At 44.6% G+C, this 21,026-nt stretch overlaps 1 protein-coding gene across 3 annotated transcripts in view; it reads left to right on the top strand.

The window, feature by feature from the left end:
- The window catches only part of LOC124008124 (fibroblast growth factor 14-like), a 238,005-nt gene extending 218,179 nt beyond the window's left edge, over positions 1 to 19,826 (top strand). For all 3 annotated transcript variants that reach the window (XM_046319127.1, XM_046319129.1, XM_046319128.1), the window contains exons 2-5: positions 3,028 to 3,138; positions 3,778 to 3,881; positions 15,966 to 16,164; positions 16,251 to 19,826. In XM_046319127.1, coding sequence (XP_046175083.1) covers positions 3,028 to 3,138; positions 3,778 to 3,881; positions 15,966 to 16,164; positions 16,251 to 16,405 — 569 coding nt within the window. In that variant the 3' untranslated portion in view covers positions 16,406 to 19,826. The remainder of the gene's footprint in view (positions 1 to 3,027; positions 3,139 to 3,777; positions 3,882 to 15,965; positions 16,165 to 16,250) is intronic.
- Positions 19,827 to 21,026: the final 1,200 nt, after the last annotated feature.

Here is a 21,026-nt window from a genome sequence, read left to right as displayed (position 1 = left end):
CTTTCTGTTTCTCTCTCTGTTTCTCTCTCGTTTCTCTCTGTTTCTCTCTCTGTTTCTGTTTTTCTCTCTCTGTTTCTCTCTCTGTTTCTCTCTCTGTTTTTCTGTTTCTCTCTTTCTGTTTCTCTCTCTGTTTCTCTCTCCTTTCTGTTTCTCTCTCTGTTTCTCTCTTTCTCTCTCTGTTTCTCTCTCCGTTGCTCTCTCTCTTTCTGTTTTCTCTCTCTGTTTCTCTCTCCGTTTTGCTCTCTCTTTCTGTTTCTCTCTCTGTTTCTCTCTCTTTCTGTTTCTCTCTCTGTTTTTCTCTCTCTGTTTCTCTCTCTGTTTCTCTCTCTTTCTGTTTCTCTCTGTTTCTGTTTCTCTCTCTGTTTCTCTCTCTGTTTCTCTCTCCGTTCTCTCTCTCTCTCTCTGTTTCTCTCTCCGTTGCTCTCTCTCTTTCTGTTTCTCTCTGTTTCTGTTTCTCTCTCTTTCTGTTTTTCTCTTTCTGTTTCTCTCTCTTTCTGTTTCTCTCTCTGTTTCTCTCTCCGTTTCTCTCTCTCTTTCTGTTTCTCTCTGTTGTTTCTCTGTTTCTCTCGTTGCTCTCTCTCTTTCTGTTTCTCTCTCTGTTTCTCTCTCTTTCTGTTTCTCTCTCTGTTTCTCTCTCTTTCTGTTTCTCTCTCTGTTTCTCTCTCCGTTGCTCTCTCTCTTTCTGTTTCTCTCTCTGTTTCTCTCTCTGTTTCTCTCTCCGTTCTCTCTCTCTCTTTCTGTTTCTCTCTCTGTTTCTCTCTCTTTCTGTTTCTGTTTCTCTCTGTTTCTCTCTCTTTCTGTTTCTCTCTCTGTTTCTCTCTCCGTTGCTCTCTCTCTTTCTGTTTCTCTCTCTGTTTCTCTCTCTTTCTGTTTCTCTCTCTGTTTCTCTCTCTTTCTGTTTCTCTCTCTGTTTCTCTCTCTGTTTTTCTGTTTCTCTCTCTCTCTCTCTGTTTCTCTCTCCGTTGCTCTCTCTCTTTCTGTTTCTCTCTCTGTTTTTCTCTCTCTTTCTGTTTCTCTCTCTCTCTCTGTTTCTCTCTCCGTTTCTCTCTCTCTTTCTCTCTCTCCATTTCTCTCTCCGTTTCTCTTCTCTCTCTGTTTTCTCTCTCTGTTTTCTCTCTCTGTTTCTCTCTCTGTTTCTCTCTCTTTCTGTTTCTCTCTCTGTTTCTCTCTCTCTGTTCTTTCTCTTTCTGTTTCTCTCTCTGTTTCTCTCTCTTTCTGTTTCTCTCTCTGTTTCTCTCTCCGTTGCTCTCTCTCTTTCTGTTTCTCTCTCTGTTTCTCTCTCTTTCTGTTTCTCTCTCTCTGTTTTCTCTCTCCGTTTCTCTCTCTCTTTCTCTCTCCATTTCTCTCTCCGTTTCTCTCCCTCTTTCTCTCTCTCTTTCTCTCTCTGTTTCTCTCTCTGTTTCTCTCTCTTTCTGTTTCTCTCTCTGTTTCTCTCTCTCTCTTTCTCTTTCTGTTTCTCTCTCTGTTTCTCTCTCTTTCTGTTTCTCTCTCTGTTTCTCTCTCTGTTTCTCTCTCTCTTTTCTCTCTCTTTCTGTTTCTCTCTCTGTTTCTCTCTCTTTCTGTTTCTCTCTCTGTTTCTCTCTCTTTCTGTTTCTCTCTCTGTTTCTCTCTCTTTCTGTTTCTCTCTCCTCTCTGTTTCTCTCTCCGTTGCTCTCTCTCTTTCTGTTTCTCTCTCTGTTTCTCTCTCTTTCTGTTTCTCTCTCTCTCTCTGTGTTTCTCTCTCCATTTCTCTCTCTCTTTCTCTCTCCATTTCTCTCTCCGTTTCTCTCCCTCTTTCTCTCTCTCTTTCTCTCTCTGTTTCTCTCTCCGTTTCTCTCTCCGTTTCTCTCTCTGTCTCTCTCTCTCTTTCTCTCTGTTTCTCTCTCCGTTTCTCTCTCTCTTTCTCTCTCTGTTTCTCTCTCTGTTTCTCTCTCTGTTTCTCTCTCTGTTTCCCTCTCTCTTTCTCTCTCTGTTTCTCTCTCTGTTTCTCTCTATGTTTCCCTCTCTCTTTCTCTCTCTCTTTCTCTCTCTGTTTCTCTCTCTCTCTTTCTCTCTCTGTTTCTCTCTCTGTTTCTCTCTCTGTTTCTCTCTCTGTTTCTCTCTCCGTTTCTCTCTCTTTCTCTCTCTGTTTCTCTCTCTGTTTCTCTCTCTCTTTCTCTCTCTGTTTCTCTCTCTGTTTCTCTGTTTGACATGTTTCTTTCTCTGGCTGTTTTGTGACAGGGAGTTGGAGGAGAACATAATGAAGTCTTGGGCCTGTGTGGGTGTGGACTGGGTTGCACACACATGCTGACATTCTCAGACATTTCTGAGATTAAGAGCTTTTTCTCCTGAGCTCCGGTCTGTCTGCTCGCTCTTTCTTTGTGAAAACAGACTGATATTGTCACGGAGATAAAAGAAACCTCAGAATAATGTAGTCTTTTACACTGAAGCCAGCCCACCTTTTAATAATGAGACTCTCTCTCTTCTATCTATCTATCTATCTATCTATCTATCTATCTATCTATCTATCTCTCTCTCTCTCTCTCTCTCTCTCTCTCTCTCTCTCTCTCTCTCTCTCTCTCTCTCTCGTTCTTCTCTCTCTCCTCTCTCTCTCCTCACTCCTTTCTCTCTCCTCTCTCTCCTCTCCTCTCCTCTCTCCTTTCTCTCTCCTTTCTCTCTCCTCTCTCCTTTCTCCTTTCTCTCTCCTCTCTCATTTCTCTCTCCTCTTTCCTTTCTCTCTCCTTTCTCTCTCCCTTCTCTCTACTCTCTCCTTTTTCTCTCCTCTCTCCTTTCTCTCTCCTCTCTCTCCTCTCTCCCCTCTCTCCTCTCTCCTTTCTCTTTCCTCTCTCCTTTTTCTCTCTCCTCACCTCTCTCTCCTCTCTCCTCTCTCCTTCCTCTCTCTTCTCCTCTCCTCTCTCTCTCTCCTTTCTCCTCTATCCTTTCTCTCTCCTCTGTCCTTTCTCTCTCCTCTCCTTTCTCTCTCCTCTCTCTCTCCTTTCTCTCGCCTCTCTCCTTTCTCTCGCCTCTCTCCGTTCTCTCGCCTCTCTCCTCTCTCCTCTCTCCCTCTAGATCCACAGCTTAAGGGCATAGTGACCAGGTTGTACTGCAGACAGGGATACTACTTGCAGATGAACCCAGATGGATGTCTGGACGGGACCAAAGATGACGGCACTAACTCCTGTGAGTCCGCACGAACACACATGCACACACAGAGGGGGGTAGATTGAGTGGCTGAGGGGCAACCTCCGTTAACCCAGTGACAGACATTTTATTAGAAGTCATCCAATCACAGATCTCATGCAGTACATGTCAAACATGGACAAATGAGAACTGACACACCGATGTCCAGATGAACATGGCTCATTTCTCACACGGCTACTACACACGTGTCAAGTCTCATACACGTCTCGTGATCCATTCATGTGATTAAGTGTTCTGGTAGCTTTCATATATATACTGTATCGTTCCATTCTAGTCGTGTGTGTGTGTGTGTGTGTGTGTGTGTGTGTGTGTGTGTGTGTGTGTGTGTGTGTGTGTGTGTGTGTGTGTGTGTGTGTGTGTGTGTGCGTGCGTGTGTGTGTGTGTGTGTGTGTGTGTGTGTGTGTGCGTGCGTGCGTGCGTGCGTGCGTGCGTGCGTGCGTGCGTGCGTGCGTGTGGAACTGTGTCACATGGTTGACTGAGTATCTGAATCTTATATAGATGCATACGTAGCTACGTACTCACACACACACACACACACACACACACACACACACACAATAATGTGTATTCTATCGGTAAGATTGTCATTCCGCTTTACTGTGCTGATTTGTCTCTCAGCTTTGTTCAACCTCATCCCAGTGGGCCTTCGAGTGGTGGCCATCCAGTCAGTCAAGATGGGTCTGTACATCGCCATGAACGGGGAGGGACACCTCTACTCATCAGTGAGTACAGACCAGTGCTGATGATGACGTGTGCCTGCCGGGCGGCCATCTTGGTTGAGCTGATTTACTATGACAATACTCAGTTTTCTTCGATAAGTGTATGTGTGTAATTATTTCACCTAAAACAGATTGATCTAACTATCTAAGGCTGAGTTTACACAGGCAGACCAAATCCGATCTTTTACCCAATTATTGGCCAAAGATCTGACAGGTTGAAAGACCAATTAGTGAAAAAAAAGATTGGAATTGGGCTGCCTGTGTAAACGCAACCTTTATACCACTCAGTCGTCGTACTAATATACAGCCCAGCTGTCCTGTAGACACACTGGGTTCAACAAGATTCTAGAATCCTTCAGGAGGAATACGTGGACGTTTCCCCAGAGGCCATAGTGAGAATTGGTCTAATACAGTGGTTCCCAAACGTTTTATAGTCCCATACCCCTCTAGCACCAGGGTCATTCAACCTCCAGCTCCAGGGCATACCCCAGGGTCAACTGTACCCCCTCTAGCACCAGGGTCAACTGTACCCCTCTAGCACCAGGGTCAGCTGTACCCCTCTAGCACCAGGGTCAACTGTACCCCCTCTAGCACCAGGGTCAACTGTACCCCCTCTAGCACCAGGGTCAACTGTACCCCCTCTAGCACCAGGGTCAACCCCTCTAGCACCAGGGTCAGCTGTACCCCCTCTAGCACCAGGGTCAACTAGCACCAGGGTCAACCCCCTCTAGCACCAGGGTCAGCTGTACCCCCTCTAGCACCAGGGTCAACTGTACCCCCTCTAGCACCAGGGTCAACTGTACCCCCTCTAGCACCAGGGTCAACTGTACCCCCTCTAGCACCAGGGTCAACTGTACCCCCTCTAGCACCAGGGTCAACTGTACCCCCTCTAGCACCAGGGTCAACTGTACCCCCTCTAGCACCAGGGTCAACTGTACCCCCTCTAGCACCAGGGTCAGCTGTACCCCTCTAGCACCAGGGTCAACTGTACCCCTCTAGCACCAGGGTCAACTGTACCCCCTCTAGCACCAGGGTCAACTGTACCCCCTCTAGCACCAGGGTCAACTGTACCCCCTCTAGCACCAGGGTCAACTGTACCCCCTCTAGCACCAGGGTCAACTGTACCCCCTCTAGCACCAGGGTCAGCGCACTATCAAATGTTGTTTTTTGCCATCATTGGAAGCCTACCACACACACACTATACAATACATTTATTAAACATAAGAATGAGTGTGAGTTTTTGTCACAACCTGGCTCGTGGGAAGTGACAAAGAGTTAATAATAATAATAATAATAATAATAATAATAGTCTTATAGAACCAGGGCACAAATAATAATATAATAATAATCAATCATTTTGCTCTTTATTTAACCATCTTACATATAAAACTTTATTTGTTCATCAAAAATGGTGAGTAACTCACCACAGGTTAATGAGAAGGATGTGCTTGAAAGGATGCACCTAACTCTGCAATGTTGGGTTTCCAGAAGAGGGTGTCTTCCTTAATTGACCCCCATAAACGTAACGGACATATACCAGGAGCTGTGCCAGGACCTGTTGACTCATCCAGCTGTAACAGACATATACCAGGAGCTGTGCCAGTACCTGTTGACTCATCCAGCTGTAACAGACATATACCAGGAGCTGTGCCAGGACCTGTTGACTCATCCAGCTGTAACAGACATATACCAGGAGCTGTGCCAGGACCTGTTGACTCATCCAGCTGTAACAGACATATACCAGGAGCTGTGCCAGGCCCGCCACGTCTGTTGACTCATCCAGCTGTAACAGAAATAATTAACTGGCTTGAATGCAAAGCAGTAATTGTTTCACAACATCTCCTACCATGTCACTGATGTATCGTGAAACAGTGTTGTTTGATGAAGCATTGTCTGTATAGTTTTTTGGGCCTTTCCCCCAGCATTGTCCCAGCAATATCCGCGGCAGCAGGAAGAATTAAGTCCTCCACAATAGTATGGGTCTTGCCTGTCCTAGTCACTCAGTAGCTCAGCATATAAGACTCTTCTAGACCCTTCTTATTAACATGGCTTACTAATCGAAAGTCGTCTTTATTCTCGCTCAAAAAAACTCCCTTGGCTTATTTTTTGTGTACAGTGCTGTCTGTCTGACCATTGGTTCACCCCGGGTTCGTATGAAGGGGAACATGCGTCATGAATACTAAATACTGTCATGACCAGAGGAGGCTGGTGGGAGGCGCTATAGGAGGACAGGCTCATCCTAGTGGCTGGAATGGAATCTATGGAACGGTATCAAACACATGGAAACTACACATTTGACTCCGTTCCATTGATTCCATTCCAGCCGTTACAGTGAGCCCGTCCTCCTGTAGCGTCTCCCACCAGCCTCCTCTGGTCATGACAATGTTTAGTAGCGTCTCCCACCAGCCTCCTCTGGTCATTACCCGAGGTAGGGCACGAGAGGTCATCTTCTCTTTAGGCTGCAACATTATATGACTCCTCAGTAAGATTCTTATCTTGAATAGTTCTCTAGTCTTTATGGGGTTGGTGATGAATCAATGGGCATGTCACTATATGACAATAGATATATCAGAAGAGCAGTTCCCTTCGTGTTTCTCATTGTGAATTCACCATCACTCATCCTCTTTATTCTTCACATAATAATGGAATTACATCAGCTGCTTCTGCTTCGACAGGCAGTGTTCTAACAAGGAGCTTTATATGGAAAAGACCAGCAGAGAGAGAAAGAGAGAGAGATTGAAACAGAGAGAAATCCACATCCGTTTGCACCCAAACCCTCCTCTCTCTCCTTGTCTCCAAGGAAACTTGAGGGCTTCCTTGAGAGAAAGTGAAGTGGTGAGAAAGAGGGTGAGAGAGAGTGGGAGGGAGGGAGGGAAATATGAATTATTCCCGACCCTGACACACCAGAGCAGTCAAATATGACTCTTTTTCCTCACTGTGTCGGAGCGAGGGACAGTGACATGATGCTGCAGAGAGGAGAGCAGCCGGCCGCTTGTTTTTCCTTTGTTGGAGGAGAGATGTTATGTTCTGTTTCTCTGTTCATTATTGATGGGGGAAGTCCTGTCCACATGCACACACACACACACACACACACACACACACACACACACACACACACACACACACACACACACACACACACACACACACACACACACACACACACACACACACCGCTGACTATGAAAAAAAAGCAGTCCTGTTAGGGATTTAACAGATATTGTCTATTTTTTTACCGAAGAAATATGTTTTATAATAATAACAACAGATATGTTGCTCTAGTACGGTTTACAGAGGCGCTGCTTTGATTAATGGTTTATAAAGGCGCTGCTTTGATTAATGGTTTATAAAGGCGCTGCTTTGATTAATGGTTTATAAAGGCGCTGCTTTGATGAATCACAAAGACACAAGATGGCCGACCCTTAACAGTAAGATCAAGAATAGAGTGTTGTAGTGTTACTCCTCCTGAAGATGAAGCATCAAGATGATCTATAGTACTACACATCTGTCAGACAGATGAGACGGCTCTCTGGTTGCAGAGAGAGACTCGACTCTCTCCATCCATCTCTCTCGGTCTCTGTCTCTGCAGTCAACAGATGGACTAGTGTGAAATGATCTGGTATGTGTTAAATACCAACCACGCTGGGCAAGAGGAAACCAGCTCTGAGTGTGTGTTGAAGAGTGTGAAGAACACACACATCTGAGTACTCGAGCACACACTCATGCAGACACTCATGCAGACACACAGGCAACACACACACACAGTTACACATAAAGCTGTATGTGGGTTTACACCTTTATAGTAACAAAAACAGTACACAGTATATACTGTAGCCCTCACCATCAAGTCTTAGAGTTTTCTATGGAGGGAGAACTATCATGTCCTGTACATGTGTAAAGGGGTGCGTAACTGGTGGCAGGGAAGTCAGACACAGGAGAGCAGAACTAGGTAGTAGCCAGAGCAGTTTAATCCAATGGCATAAAAATACAACACAATATGGGTACACAAACCCGACACGCACCAGTAAACATGTACACAAGCACCTACAACAAACAATTCCACACAAAGACATGGAGGGAACAGAGGGTTAAATACAAAACAATAAATGAGGGAAATGGAAACCAGGTGTGCAGGAAAACAAGACAAAACAAATGGAAAATGAAAAGTGAATGGACGATGGCTAGAAGACTGGTGACACCGGCCGCCGAACACCGCCCGAACAAGGAAAGGAAACGACTTCGGTGGAAGTCGTGACAACATGTTAATATTATGGAGGGAGAACTATCATATCCTCTACATGTTAATACTAAGGAGGGAGAACTATCATATCCTGTACATGTTAATACTATGGAGGGAGAACTATCATATCCTCTACATGTTAATATTATGGAGGGAGAACTATCATATCCTGTACATGTTAATACTATGGAGGGAGAACTATCATATCCTCTACATGTTAATACTATGGAGGGAGAACTATCATATCCTCTACATGTTAATACTATGGAGGGAGAACTATCATATCCTCTACATGTTAATACTATGGAGGGAGAACTATCATATCCTCTACATGTTAATACTATGGAGGGAGAACTATCATATGCTCTACATGTTAATACTATGGAGGGAGAACTATCATATCCTCTACATGTTAATACTATGGAGGGAGAACTATCATATCCTCTACATGTTAATACTATGGAGGGAGAACTATCATATCCTCTACATGTTAATACTATGGAGGGAGAACTATCATATCCTCTACATGTTAATACTATGGAGGGAGAACTATCATATCCTCTACATGTTAATACTATGGAGGGAGAACTATCATATCCTATACATGTTAATACTATGGAGGGAGAACTATCATATCCTCTACATGTTAATACTATGGAGGAGAACTATCATATCCTATACATGTTAATACTATGGAGGGAGAACTATCATATCCTCTACATGTTAATACTATGGAGGGAGAACTATCATATCCTATACATGTTAATACTATGGAGGGAGAACTATCATATCCTCTACATGTTAATACTATGGAGGGAGAACTATCATATCCTCTACATGTTAATACTATGGAGGGAGAACTATCATATCCTCTACATGTTAATACTATGGAGGGAGAACTATCATATCCTCTACATGTTAATACTATGGAGGGAGAACTATCATATCCTCTACATGTTAATACTATGGAGGGAGAACTATCATATCCTCTACATGTTAATACTATGGAGGGAGAACTATCATATCCTCTACATGTTAATACTATGGAGGGAGAACTATCATATCCTCTACATGTTAATACTATGGAGGGAGAACTATCATATCCTCTACATGTTAATACTATGGAGGGAGAACTATCATATCCTCTACATGTTAATACTATGGAGGGAGAATTATCATATCCTCTACATGTTAATACTATGGAGGAAAACGTAAGTGAGATAGATGCTGTAAGTGCCACCTTTTCCCCACAAAAGGGCTTTTTAACAAGACAAAAATACTCAGTTTCATCAGCTGTCCAGGTGGCTGATCTCGAACGATCCCGCAGGTGAAGAAGCCGGATGTGGAGGTCCTGGGCTGGTTACACGTGGTCTGTGGATGTGGAGGTCCTGGGCTGGTTACACGTGGTCTGTGGATGTGGAGGTCCTGGGCTGGTTACACGTGGTCTGTGGATGTGGAGGTCCTGGGCTGGTTACACGTGGTCTGTGGATGTGGAGGTCCTGGGCTGGTTACACGTGGTCTGTGGATGTGGAGGTCCTGGGCTGGTTACACGTGGTCTGTGGATGTGGAGGTCCTGGGCTGGTTACACGTGGTCTGTGGATGTGGAGGTCCTGGGCTGGCGTGGTTACACGTGGTCTGCAGTTGTGAAGCCGGTTGGACTTCCTGCCAAATTCTTTAAAATGATATTGGAGGCGGCTTATGGTAGAGAAATTAACTTTTTATCTGGCAACAGCTCTTGTGGACATTATTGCAGTCAGCATGCCAATTGCATGCTTCCTCAAAACCGTCTGTGGCATTGTGTTGTGTGACACAACTGCACATTTTAGAGTGCCCTTTTATTGTCCCTAGTACAAGGTGCACCTGTGTAATGGTCATGCTGTTTAATCAGCTTCTTGATATGCCACACCTGTCAGGTGGATGGATTATCTTGGCAAAGGAGAAATACTCACTAACAGGGATGGAAACAAATTTGTGCACAAAATTTGAGAGAAATACACTTTTTTGTGTGTAACTAACATTTCTGGGATCTTTTATTTAAGCTCATGAAACATGGAACCAACATTTTACATGTTGCATTTATATTTTTGTTCACTAGAGATAAACAAGGAGACAACCACTAATTCCTGTCCAGAGTCTGCTGATGCCTATGAGCTGACATGTTCCATGACATATTAAACACATGAATACACAGGCAACACATGCATGCGCGCACACACACACTCACACATGCTGAAACTCTCAACTGTACTCTTTCCCACCATTTCTCCCTGTTGCTGTTTAAGTGGATGCTTGCCAGCAGTGGTCTTTCCTAATTTCCGTAATATTCCTGGGTGATTTGGTTATAATTCGGAAAGGCAGGATAGGGATCAGGAGGAGCAGTGTGTGTGTGGGGGGGGGTAGTTGCGGCTTTAAGGGACAAAGACACAAAGTCACATACTGTAGCTTATATATTGGCATGAGGATAATTACAGTTATTTGTTTATTTGGTGGAAAAATACATTAAACCTTTGTATGGCTGTGTGTATATCTCTCTTTTGTTGTCTCTCTCTTCCTCTTCTCTCTCTCCTCTTCTTCCTTCTCTCTCTCTTCCTCCTCTCTCTCTCTCTCTTCTTCCTTCCTTCTCTCTATCTCTCTCTCTCACTACTTCTTCGTCTTCGTCTTCTCTCTTGCTTTCGGTCTCGCTCTCCCTCTTCTCTCACTCTCTCTCATTTCATCCTCTTCTCTCCCTCTCTTCTCGTTCTCTCTATTCTCTTCTCTCTCTCTCTCTCTCTCTCTCTCTCTCTCTCTCTCTCTCTCTCTCTCTCTCTCTCTCTCTCTCTCTCTCTCTCTCTCTCTCTCTCTCTCTCTCTCTCTCTCTCTCTCTCTCTCTCTTCTCTCTCTCTTCTCTCTCTTCTATTCTCTTCCTCTCTCTCTCTCTCTCTCTCTCTCTCTCTCTCTCTCTCTCTCTCTCTCTCTCTCTCTCTCTCTCTCTCTCTCTCTCTCTCTATCTCTCTCTCTCACTACCTCTTCGTCTTCGTCTTCGTCTTCTCTCTTGCTTTCGGTCTCGCTCTCCCTCTTCTCTCACTCTCTCTCATTTCATCCTCTTCTCTCCCTCTCTCTCCCTCTCCCTCTCTCACCCTCTCTCCATCTCTACCTCTCTCCCTCTCCCTCTCTCACCCTCTCTCACCCTCTCTCCATCTCTACTCTCTCTCTCTCTCTCTCTCTCTCTCTCTCTCTCTCTCTCTCTCTCTCTCTCTCTCTCTCTCTCTCTCTCTCTCTGTCTCTCTCTCTCCTATCTGTCTCTCTCTCTCTCTCTCTCTCTCTCTCTCTCTCTCTCTCTCTCTCTCTCTCTCTCTCTCTCTCTCTCTCTCTCTCTCTCTCTCTCTCTCTCACTACCTCTTCGTCTTCGTCTTCGTCTTCTCTCTTGCTTTCGGTCTCGCTCTCCCTCTTCTCTCACTCTCTCTCATTTCATCCTCTTCTCTCCCTCTCTCTCCCTCTCCCTCTCTCACCCTCTCTCCATCTCTACCTCTCTCCCTCTCCCTCTCTCACCCTCTCTCACCCTCTCTCCATCTCTACCCTCTCTCTCTCTCTCTCTCTCTCTCTCTCTCTCTCTCTCTCTCTCTCTCTCTCTCTCTCTCTCTCTCTCTCTCTCTCTCTCTCTCTCTCTCTCTCACTTTTCCTTTCTATACCAGAGCATCTGTTTTCTGACCTAGACCTTGTGGCGTGTGTGTGTGCACGTATGTGTGTGCACGTGTGTGTTGGATCCAGAGGCAGAAACAGGACAGGATGACTAGATGAAAGGTTTGCGGAGTTGAAAGGAAGAGCATGGTGTCATCCTCACTAAAGGAAACCAGACAGGAGGGATGCTACTCTATACCTCTCCATGTTAACAGTTTATGGCAGCTGAAGAGATACAGACAACTGTGGAACTGAACACCATGATTCTGACATTTTTCTCAGAGTATCATATAGCTTATTTGGTTTAAACCACAATGGCCAAAATACTTTCGAAAAGATAACTTATACAAAAATGAATTTTGTCAAAAATGACAATTGCTCCTTTAAGACTTTAACACCCCATCTAAAGAGGTCTCTAAGTTTCACTAGTCCTTCACACAGTGTTTATTCTGTCCTGTATTCTGCCATTCTCCAGTCCTCCTCCTCTCGCCCTCTTTCCTTTCTTTAACTTACTTGTTTACCCACAATTCCCCTGGGTAATTAGCAGTGTGATAATGAACAGTGTTGGAGGGACAAACACACACAAACCCACACATACACTTTTGCCACACGACACACATACACATACACACACTTACCACACATACACACAACACATGACACACACACACACACTCAACACACAAACACGACACAACACACACATACACACCACACCACACACGCCACACACCTACACACACACACACACCACATACACACCACGCACACACTGACACACACTCCCTGTATGACGGAGAAAACAATAAGCTCTATCCTCACTGGAACCAGGTGGTCATGTGGGATCAATACTGGATCACTCTCTGCACCCTTCTAACCCCTGGTCTGACCTCTGCACCCTTCTAACCCCTGGTCTGACCTCTGCACCCTTCTAACCCCTGGTCTGACCTCTGCACCCTTCTAACCCCTGGTCTGACCTCTGCACCCTTCTAACCCCTGGTCAGACCTCTGCACCCTTCTAACCAATGGTCTGACCTCTGCACCCTTCTAACCCCTGGTCTGACCTCTGCACCCTTCTAACCCCTGGTCTGACCTCTGCACCCTTCTAACCCCTGGTCTGACCTCTGCACCCTTCTAACCCCTGGTCAGACCTCTGCACCCTTCTAACCCCTGGTCAGACCTCTGCACCCTTCTAACCCCTGGTCTGACCTCTGCACCCTTCTAACCCCTGGTCTGACCTCTGCACCCTTCTAACCCCTGGTCAGACCTCTGCACCCTTCTAACCCCTGGTCTGACCTCTGCACCCTTCTAACCAATGGTCTGACCTCTGCACCCTTCTAACCCCTGGTCTGACCTCTGCACCCTTCTAACCCCTGGTCTGACCTCTGCACCCTTCTAACCCCTGGTCTGACCTCTGCACCCTTCTAACCCCTGGTCTGACCTCAGCACCCTTCTAACCCCTGGTCTGACCTCAGCACCCTTCTAACCCCTGGTCTGACCTCTGCACCCTTCTAACCCCTGGTCTAACCTCAGCTGTATAGAGCACAGCATGAAAACTGGCCCTAAATCAGTTTCTACTATTATAAAATATTAAGGTCCAGCATGTGTGTGTGTACAGATGTAGGATTTCATTTGATCACCCTGTTGCAGGATACGTTTCTTGCAGTGCAGGACATTTAAAACGTCTAGTATATGCAAGGTTTAATAAGGCTTCTGAAGTTTGTAATTTCTACTTCAAAATGTCAGACTTGATTTTCCCTACAAAAATGTCCATTAATTATAATCACATAATACCTCACATTTCATGTTGCTGCAGGATTATATTCCTGCTGTAGCAAACTGTGTGTGTGTGTGTGTGTGTGTGTGTGTGTGTGTGTGTGTGTGTGTGTGTGTGTGTGTGTGTGTGTGTGTGTGTGTGTGTGTGTGTGTGTGTGTGTGTGTGTGTGTGTGTGTGTGTGTGTGTGTGTGTGTGTGTGTGTGTGTGTGTGTGTGTGTGTGTGTGTGTGAGAACATGTTTAACTATACTTGTTGGGACCAGAAGTCCCCAGAAGAATAGTAAACAAACAAATATTTGACCAACTAGGGACATTTTGTTGGTCCCCACAAGGTCAAATGCTGTTTCTATGGAGTTTAGAGTTAAGGTTAGAATTAGTGTTAGGGTTAGAATTATGTTTAGGGTTAGGAGCTAGGGTTCGTTTTAGGGTTATGGTTAGGAGCTAGGGTTAAGGTTAGTGTTAGGTTTAGGGGTGGGGTAAAATAGGATTTGAATGGGACTGAATTGTGTGTCCCCACAAGGTTAGTTATACAAGACTGTGTGTGTGTTTGTGTGTTTCCCCCCCAGGAAACATCCTCCTCTCTTGGTGATTTATCTCTCTCTTCTCTCCTCCTACGTCCTCCTTTCTTTCTTTCCTTCCCCTCTTTCATTCTCTCCGTTAATCTCCACTGCCTCCTCTTCTCTCTCTCTAACAGCCTGTGTTTTATAACATTGTTCAGTATGCAGGTCCATCTCAATTGTCTAAAATGGCTTCCTCTCCTTGTCACCTCACCTTAAAGGCTCAGTGCAGTCAAACGTGTGATTTCCTATGTTTTATGTACAGTATATTTCCACACTATGAGGTTGGAATAATACTGTGAAATTATGAAAATTATGATAATGTCCTTTTAGTGAAAGAGCTGTTTAAAAATGTATATTTTGGTGGGATGGAGTTTTGGTGGTATAACCAGGCGAATAATTAATTAATAGACCAATTAGAAAGAGGGTTCCTAACGTCTCTGCCTATAACAGCTAGTTTTCAGTTTTCCCCTCTCCACTCAAACCCCTCCCAAACATTCATAGCAACATTTTTGCTTGAGAAAATCGCTCTTTGCTAAGAAGCTATTTTTGTTTATTTTTTACTATTTTAATTGAAAACAATCGCAGTAAGGTACTTAATTGTTACCCAGAAATTATTTGATGTTGAGATAAAAAAAAATAAAAAAATTGAAGTCTGCATTGGGCCTTTAAATCCTAAATGATCTGAAATCACAAGATAAGTAAGAGCAACATGGTGGACACCTGTCCAATTCTTTCACATCAGAGCAGATAAAAGAGAGGAGAGAAGACAAGTAGAGGAAGCAACTTTAGACTATTGAGACACAGCCTGAATGTGCTAATTGGACAGAGTTGAAAGACACAGGGGAAAAGTGCAGTGAACCATAATGAGAACCATAAAAAGAGCAAAGGAAAATGGAAATACGTTGCCAACCACAAACACGATCAATCACACCTAAACATCACATCAAACCACTTCCCCATCCTCCTCCTCTTCCCCTCCCATCTTCTCTGTTCCATCGTTTCCATGGTAACTGGGAACAAAGGCCCACACAGGTGAGTGAGTGTCTCTTTTCTTGTGGTGGTGACTGACAAGCACACCTGATTGGAATTTCAATGTTTTCCCAGCCCGTCTGTCTCTCTGAAGCCCTGGAAGCTAGGGATGGTTAATTACAGTACAAATCAGTCATTTAGGAGACTGACTGCCCATCCAGCCACAGCGCCAAACACCACCCCCACTAGCGTTTCTTCTCCACAATGAGTCTGGATTTGCTTTCCTCCCTGACATCTTGTAGAATGCAAACACATTCTAAACGTTCTGATTGGTTCCAGAAACCAATGGGTTGGGCTAGAGCGAGCCATCACAAACCATGAATCACGTCATTGGCTTTGATACTCTGATTGGTTAGAGATGATCCAATCGCTGATGAATGTGTTTTGTACAACACCCCTCATTTTGAAGTGAGCACAAACATCTTCTAGGATGGCTGAACAACTTCTAGGATTCAGGCTGAATATATGTAGAGATCGATAGAGCAGCGTAATTCAATTCAGGGTGAGTCATTTAGCAGGTTGAATGTTGGTAAATCGTCGCCAATGGAAGTTAAATAAACGTCATGGAAACAGTTGATTATAAAAGTCTTGGATGGACGTTGGGCTGGTATCTAATGGAATATTAAGTGGTAGCAATTTGTCCATTGTTGTATGTTTGATACTGATTCTGTGTGTGTGTGTGTGTGTGTGTGTGTGTGTGTGTGTGTGTGTGTGTGTGTGTGTGTGTGTGTGTGTGTGTGTGTGTGTGTGTGTGTGTGTGTGTGTGTGTGTGTGTGTGTGTGTGTGTGTGTGTGTGTGTGTGTGTGTGTGTGTGTGTCTCCTGTAGGAGCTGTTTACAGCAGAGTGTAAGTTTAAGGAGTCTGTGTTTGAGAACTACTATGTGATCTACTCGTCGATGCTGTACAGACAGAATGAGTCTGGGAGGGCCTGGTTCTTGGGCCTGAACAAGGAAGGACAGCCCATGAAGGGCAACCGAGTGAAAAAGACCAAACCAGCCGCTCACTTCCTGCCCAAACCTATAGAAGGTAAGGGGGTTGTCACACACACATGGATGCACACACACACACACACTCACACGCTCTAACACTCTGATCTCTCCTGTTCTCTGTAGTTGCGATGTACAAGGAGCCGTCGTTGCACGACGTCAGGGAGACATTGCCTAAAGTTGCCGGAGTCCCGCCCAGCAAAAGCACAACCAGCGAACCAGTGGCCATGAACGGGGGCAAACCAATCAACAAACCCGACCCGAAGGAGACTGCAACATAACCCTGCCCCCTCCTCTCCCCCCACACGACAGAGACTTGAGACTCTGCCCACTGCACTCAAACTCTCACCTTGATTGGTCAATTATGGGCTAAGTCCCACCTCTTCTCTCTTTTTCTCTCTCTTTCTCTTTTTGGCTGATTCGGTGCAGTGGTGTTCAAGATGAGGAAATGGACCACTCCATTTAGGGGATGGGGGAGGGGAGGTGGAAGGGAGAAGAGGAGGGGAGAAGAAGGAGCAGGAAGGTGTTGACAAGGAGGAGGAGGAAGGGGAGGAGGAGGGGAATTGGCTGATTTTATCAGCTAGATAAACTACAAACTTGGACAGTGGAATGCCCTACCTACGCGATACGGAATGCCTTTTTCAAATCCTTACGATTATTTTTCTGTGACAATCTGTGAGAATGATGACAAAGCGTTTTTTCCCCTCTTCCTTTTTGCCAGGTAGCCTTGCCTGCTGATGGCTACCCATAAGCCCCCTCTCTCACTCTGACACACTATAGGAACAGAGTCCATCCATATTGACCACAGTCTGTTTGTTCGTCTGTTTACCAATTTGTTTGCTTGTTTATAATTCTATACCCAAAATGCACCAGCGACCGTCTGGATAGATTGTTGTAATGACACAAAACAGAATTGTCATCTATTTTTCAAATGATTGTCTCTCTCTCTCTCATTCTTTCTAAGCTTCTCTCTCTCGCTTCCTCTTTCATTCTTTCTTAGTTTCTTTCTCTCTCTGTCTCTCTCACTCTCTCATTCTTTCTTAGCTTCTCTCTATCTCTACCTCCACATCTCTATTCTATTTCTTACTATCACTATTTTCTCTGTGTGTGTAGGTTCATTTAGGCAGTGAATGATACAGGAGGGCAATACTTGTATTTTGTAAGACATGTATAGAGGGAGAGGACTGGGGCTGGGGATGAGATGTTCATGCGTTGGTAGTATTGAGGAGGTAGCAGATGCAATGCATGGTAGGTAGAGTGCATGGTAGCAGAGTAACTAGCATGTCCACAGAAGCTATGAGTTTCTATCCAGAGCCATGGTCAATTCAGGACATTAATTGAAATTCCAATTCAATATTTGAAAAGTGCCAAAAGTTGCATAAGGGTGACCGACATGTAGCATTTTCACTGGCAACATATAGGTAACTGCCCAAAATAATGGAAACGCTTGAGTAAATGAGGGATGCCAAGTATATTGAAAGAATGTGCTTCCACACAGGTGTGGTTCCCGAGTTAATTAAGCAATTAACATCCCATCTTAGGGTAATTTATAAAAATGCTGGGTAGGCCATTATTTTGGCTACCATGGCTATGCCCCCCTATGATGATAAGGGTCCCCCATCCACAGGGCACAAGTGGTAACTGAACGTTTTGGTGAGCATGAAGATGGTGTAAACCCCAGGCAATGGCCGCACAGTCACCAGATCTCAACCCAACTGAACACTTATGGGAGATTCTGGAGCGGTGCTTGAGACAGCGTTTTCCATCACCATCAACAAAAAGCAGGTTAGTGTTTTTTTGTCATGAATCTTGTTCTGGAGGCATTTCTGCAGAGTGGTCACTAGCTAGCTGGCACAGGCACAAATCATACAATCTGATTTTAAACCTAACTTTAACCACACTGTTAACCCTAATGCCTAACCCTCACCTTAAATTAACACCAAAAAGCCCATTTCACTTTGCAGCTGGCCTATCTAAGGGGAAATCGCTCAGTTCTGCCTCTAGGACAAGACTCGTGAGAATAAACTTCAACCTGCCAAAAAAAACACCAAATGATGAAATTTCTTGCAGAAGAATAGTGTTGCATTCCTCCAATAGAGTTCCAGACACTTCTAGAATCTCTGCCAAGGTTCATTGAAGCTGTTCTGGCTCGTGGCACAACACCCTATTACGACACTATGTTGGCGTTTCCTGTATTTTGACAGCTCCCTGTACATGCACACATAGTGAAGTTCACAGAGTCAAAGAACGTACAAAAATATTGAATGAACAGTAGAGTCACTACAGAGTCACTACAGGGAACAGTCCTAAACGGACCAGTAAAAGAAGTGATGTTGGAGGTGTAGCTGTTAGCTGGCATTGGTAAGAGGTACGCTGCCGCAGTCCTATATCCATTGGCTTTCACACTGTGACTACAAACCTCCCATCTTGGAGTTGTAGCTTTCTCATTTAGAAGCCATTGATACTTTGACGTTGCCCGTCGTTTGACTTTACCCAAACTCTTTTACGTGTCATTCGTCTAAATGAAATAAGGGAATGATATTGGTCTGTTACGTTTTTGTGCTGAAATGTTTACTGTGAGGATCAAGATCTGTCACTTCCTGTATATGTAGCAGAGGTAGTTCGCTGAGCCTGTAACCCTGCCTGGGACCTGAAGGCTCACGCTAGCTCCAAGAGCTTATAACAACAGTCAGCCACTGTAAAGCCTATGAGCAAAACGGGCCATGGATGCCGATTTTGCCCTGTGGCCCGGGCTGCTCATGGGCCACCGTAAGCTTGCTAGCTGGGTGAGATCATAGAGAAACCACTCGAAAAGGTATGGTGTAAAAAAAAAAAGATTCCACTGGGCTGTTTGTGGGAAAGTGTTGAAGCAACATTTGCTGTACTTCTTGTCCAGTGTTTTGTCTGTACCAAGCTGAACAAAAGCTGCTGTTCTTGACAAAGAAATGTAGACCTACAATTTGATGGTGTTGTGTCTTTGAGTTAATGGTGTTTCTGTTCCTGTTGAAACCAGAGTCATTTAATATGGAGAGTTGGGCCAACTGTAGGGCTGGGCACCACATTGCTGCCTCTTGAGGATTCAATATTGCCCAGTGACACGAACGTGGCTGCCATCGAGCTCTGTGATGTCATAGTTCAGACTGCATTGGCCAAACTCTCTCTAAGGTCTCTGATTGAATCCTGCCATCGTTGAGCTCTATGTGCTGCTGGATTCTGAATCTCTAACTGACTACTTCAAGTGAGACTGGATCCGTTTTTGTCAAATTGAATTGACTTTGACTGTGCACATGTACAATTCTCTCTCCCTTTCTTTCTTTCTTTCTCAACATTCCATCTCATTCTTCCCCTTACCCCTGCCCACCCCTCTCTCTATCTCTCCATCTGTCTCTCTCTCTCTCTCTCTCTCTCTCTCTCTCTCTCTCTCTCTCTCTCTCTCTCTCTCTCTCTCTCTCTCTCTCTCTCTCTCAGTCTATACGTCTCTCACCTGTTGCATGGTAAACAAGAAAGGCAGTGGAGATAAGCATGTAGTACTGTAGCCTATGTGTATCAAGTCAAAACAAAAAGAAGAAAAAAAAGAGATTGTGTCGGTAAATGTACCGCTAACTTTACATACATATATATGCAAAAGAGTTTGTCTGCACTGTACAGTTTGTGTCTCCATTGTATACACAGATACAACATATTGAATAAAATATTTATATGAAGGAGACATGGTGATGTTATTGACATGACTCTGCATTGTCCCAATCTGGTACATTACAAAGAATGGAGAATGTTTCCTCGCATCAAAACGTGGCATAGGAGCTGGACAAAGGACGAATAGCCGAATAAATTAGGTAATATCTCCTCTCTATGAGTTGGTAGCTTTTTCATAAACCCCTTAAAGGGATACTTCAGGATTTTGGCAATCAAGCCCTTTATCTACTTCCCCAGAGTCAGATGAACTCGCTGATACCATTTGTATGTATCTGTGAGCAGTTTGAAGGAAGTTGCTAACAAGCATTAACGCAATTGCTAACTAGCATTAGCGCAATGACTGGAAGTCTATGGCAACTGCTAGCATGCTAGTAGATACCATATACTTCCAGTCATTGCGCTAACGCTAGTTACCATTAGCTCACAAAACTACCTCTAACTTCCTTCATACTGGATGCAGAGACATACAAATGGCATCCATGAGTTCATCTGACTGTGTGGAAGTTGATAAAGGGCTCCTTGCCAAAATCCCAAAGTATCCCTTTAAGTCCATCTCATCATCAGCTTCCAACTGGCTCATTTAACTGCTCTCCTCTCCACTGCAACTCAAACAGCCCAGCGTTGACTCAAGGGTCTCTTCAGACTCGAGGCTTTTCGGTCATCTGAGAGGCATAACAGAAAAGAACACAGACGACATGCTGAAGACAAAGACACTGTGCCCTAGGTTGTGTCTGGCTCTTTTCAATGGAGAAAACGCTCCCGTTTAGCATCATTACTTCTGCAGTGTTCCCTTGAACGCACGCTCCAGCTCCCCTGTTCAGGCCCACGTTCCCAAGCCATTTATCCACGTTGGGTCTTTTGTTTGGGTGTCGATAGCTCTCCGTGTGCCTCTATTGGCTGAAATGTCCTTGTTTTTGAAAGAACAGCACATTTTTCTGTCCATTAAAATAACATCAAATTGATCAGAAATACAGTGTAGACATTGTTAATGTTGTAAACGACTATTGTAGCTGGTAACGGCTGATTTTTAATGGAATATCTACATATGCGTACAGAGGCCCATTATCAGCAACCATCACTCCTGTGTTCCAATGGCACGTTGTGTTAGCTAATCCAAGTATATAGGAGGTGACTCTGGGATGCTGGCCTTCTAGGCAGAGTTGCAAAGAAAAAAACATATCTCAGACTGGCCAATAAAAAGAAAAG

This window comes from Oncorhynchus gorbuscha, linkage group LG21 (assembly GCF_021184085.1).
Source record: "Oncorhynchus gorbuscha isolate QuinsamMale2020 ecotype Even-year linkage group LG21, OgorEven_v1.0, whole genome shotgun sequence".
Taxonomy (NCBI): domain Eukaryota; kingdom Metazoa; phylum Chordata; class Actinopteri; order Salmoniformes; family Salmonidae; genus Oncorhynchus; species Oncorhynchus gorbuscha.
The sequence above is the reverse complement of the archived record's forward strand: the minus strand, read 5'-3'. Positions and strand labels throughout refer to the sequence as shown.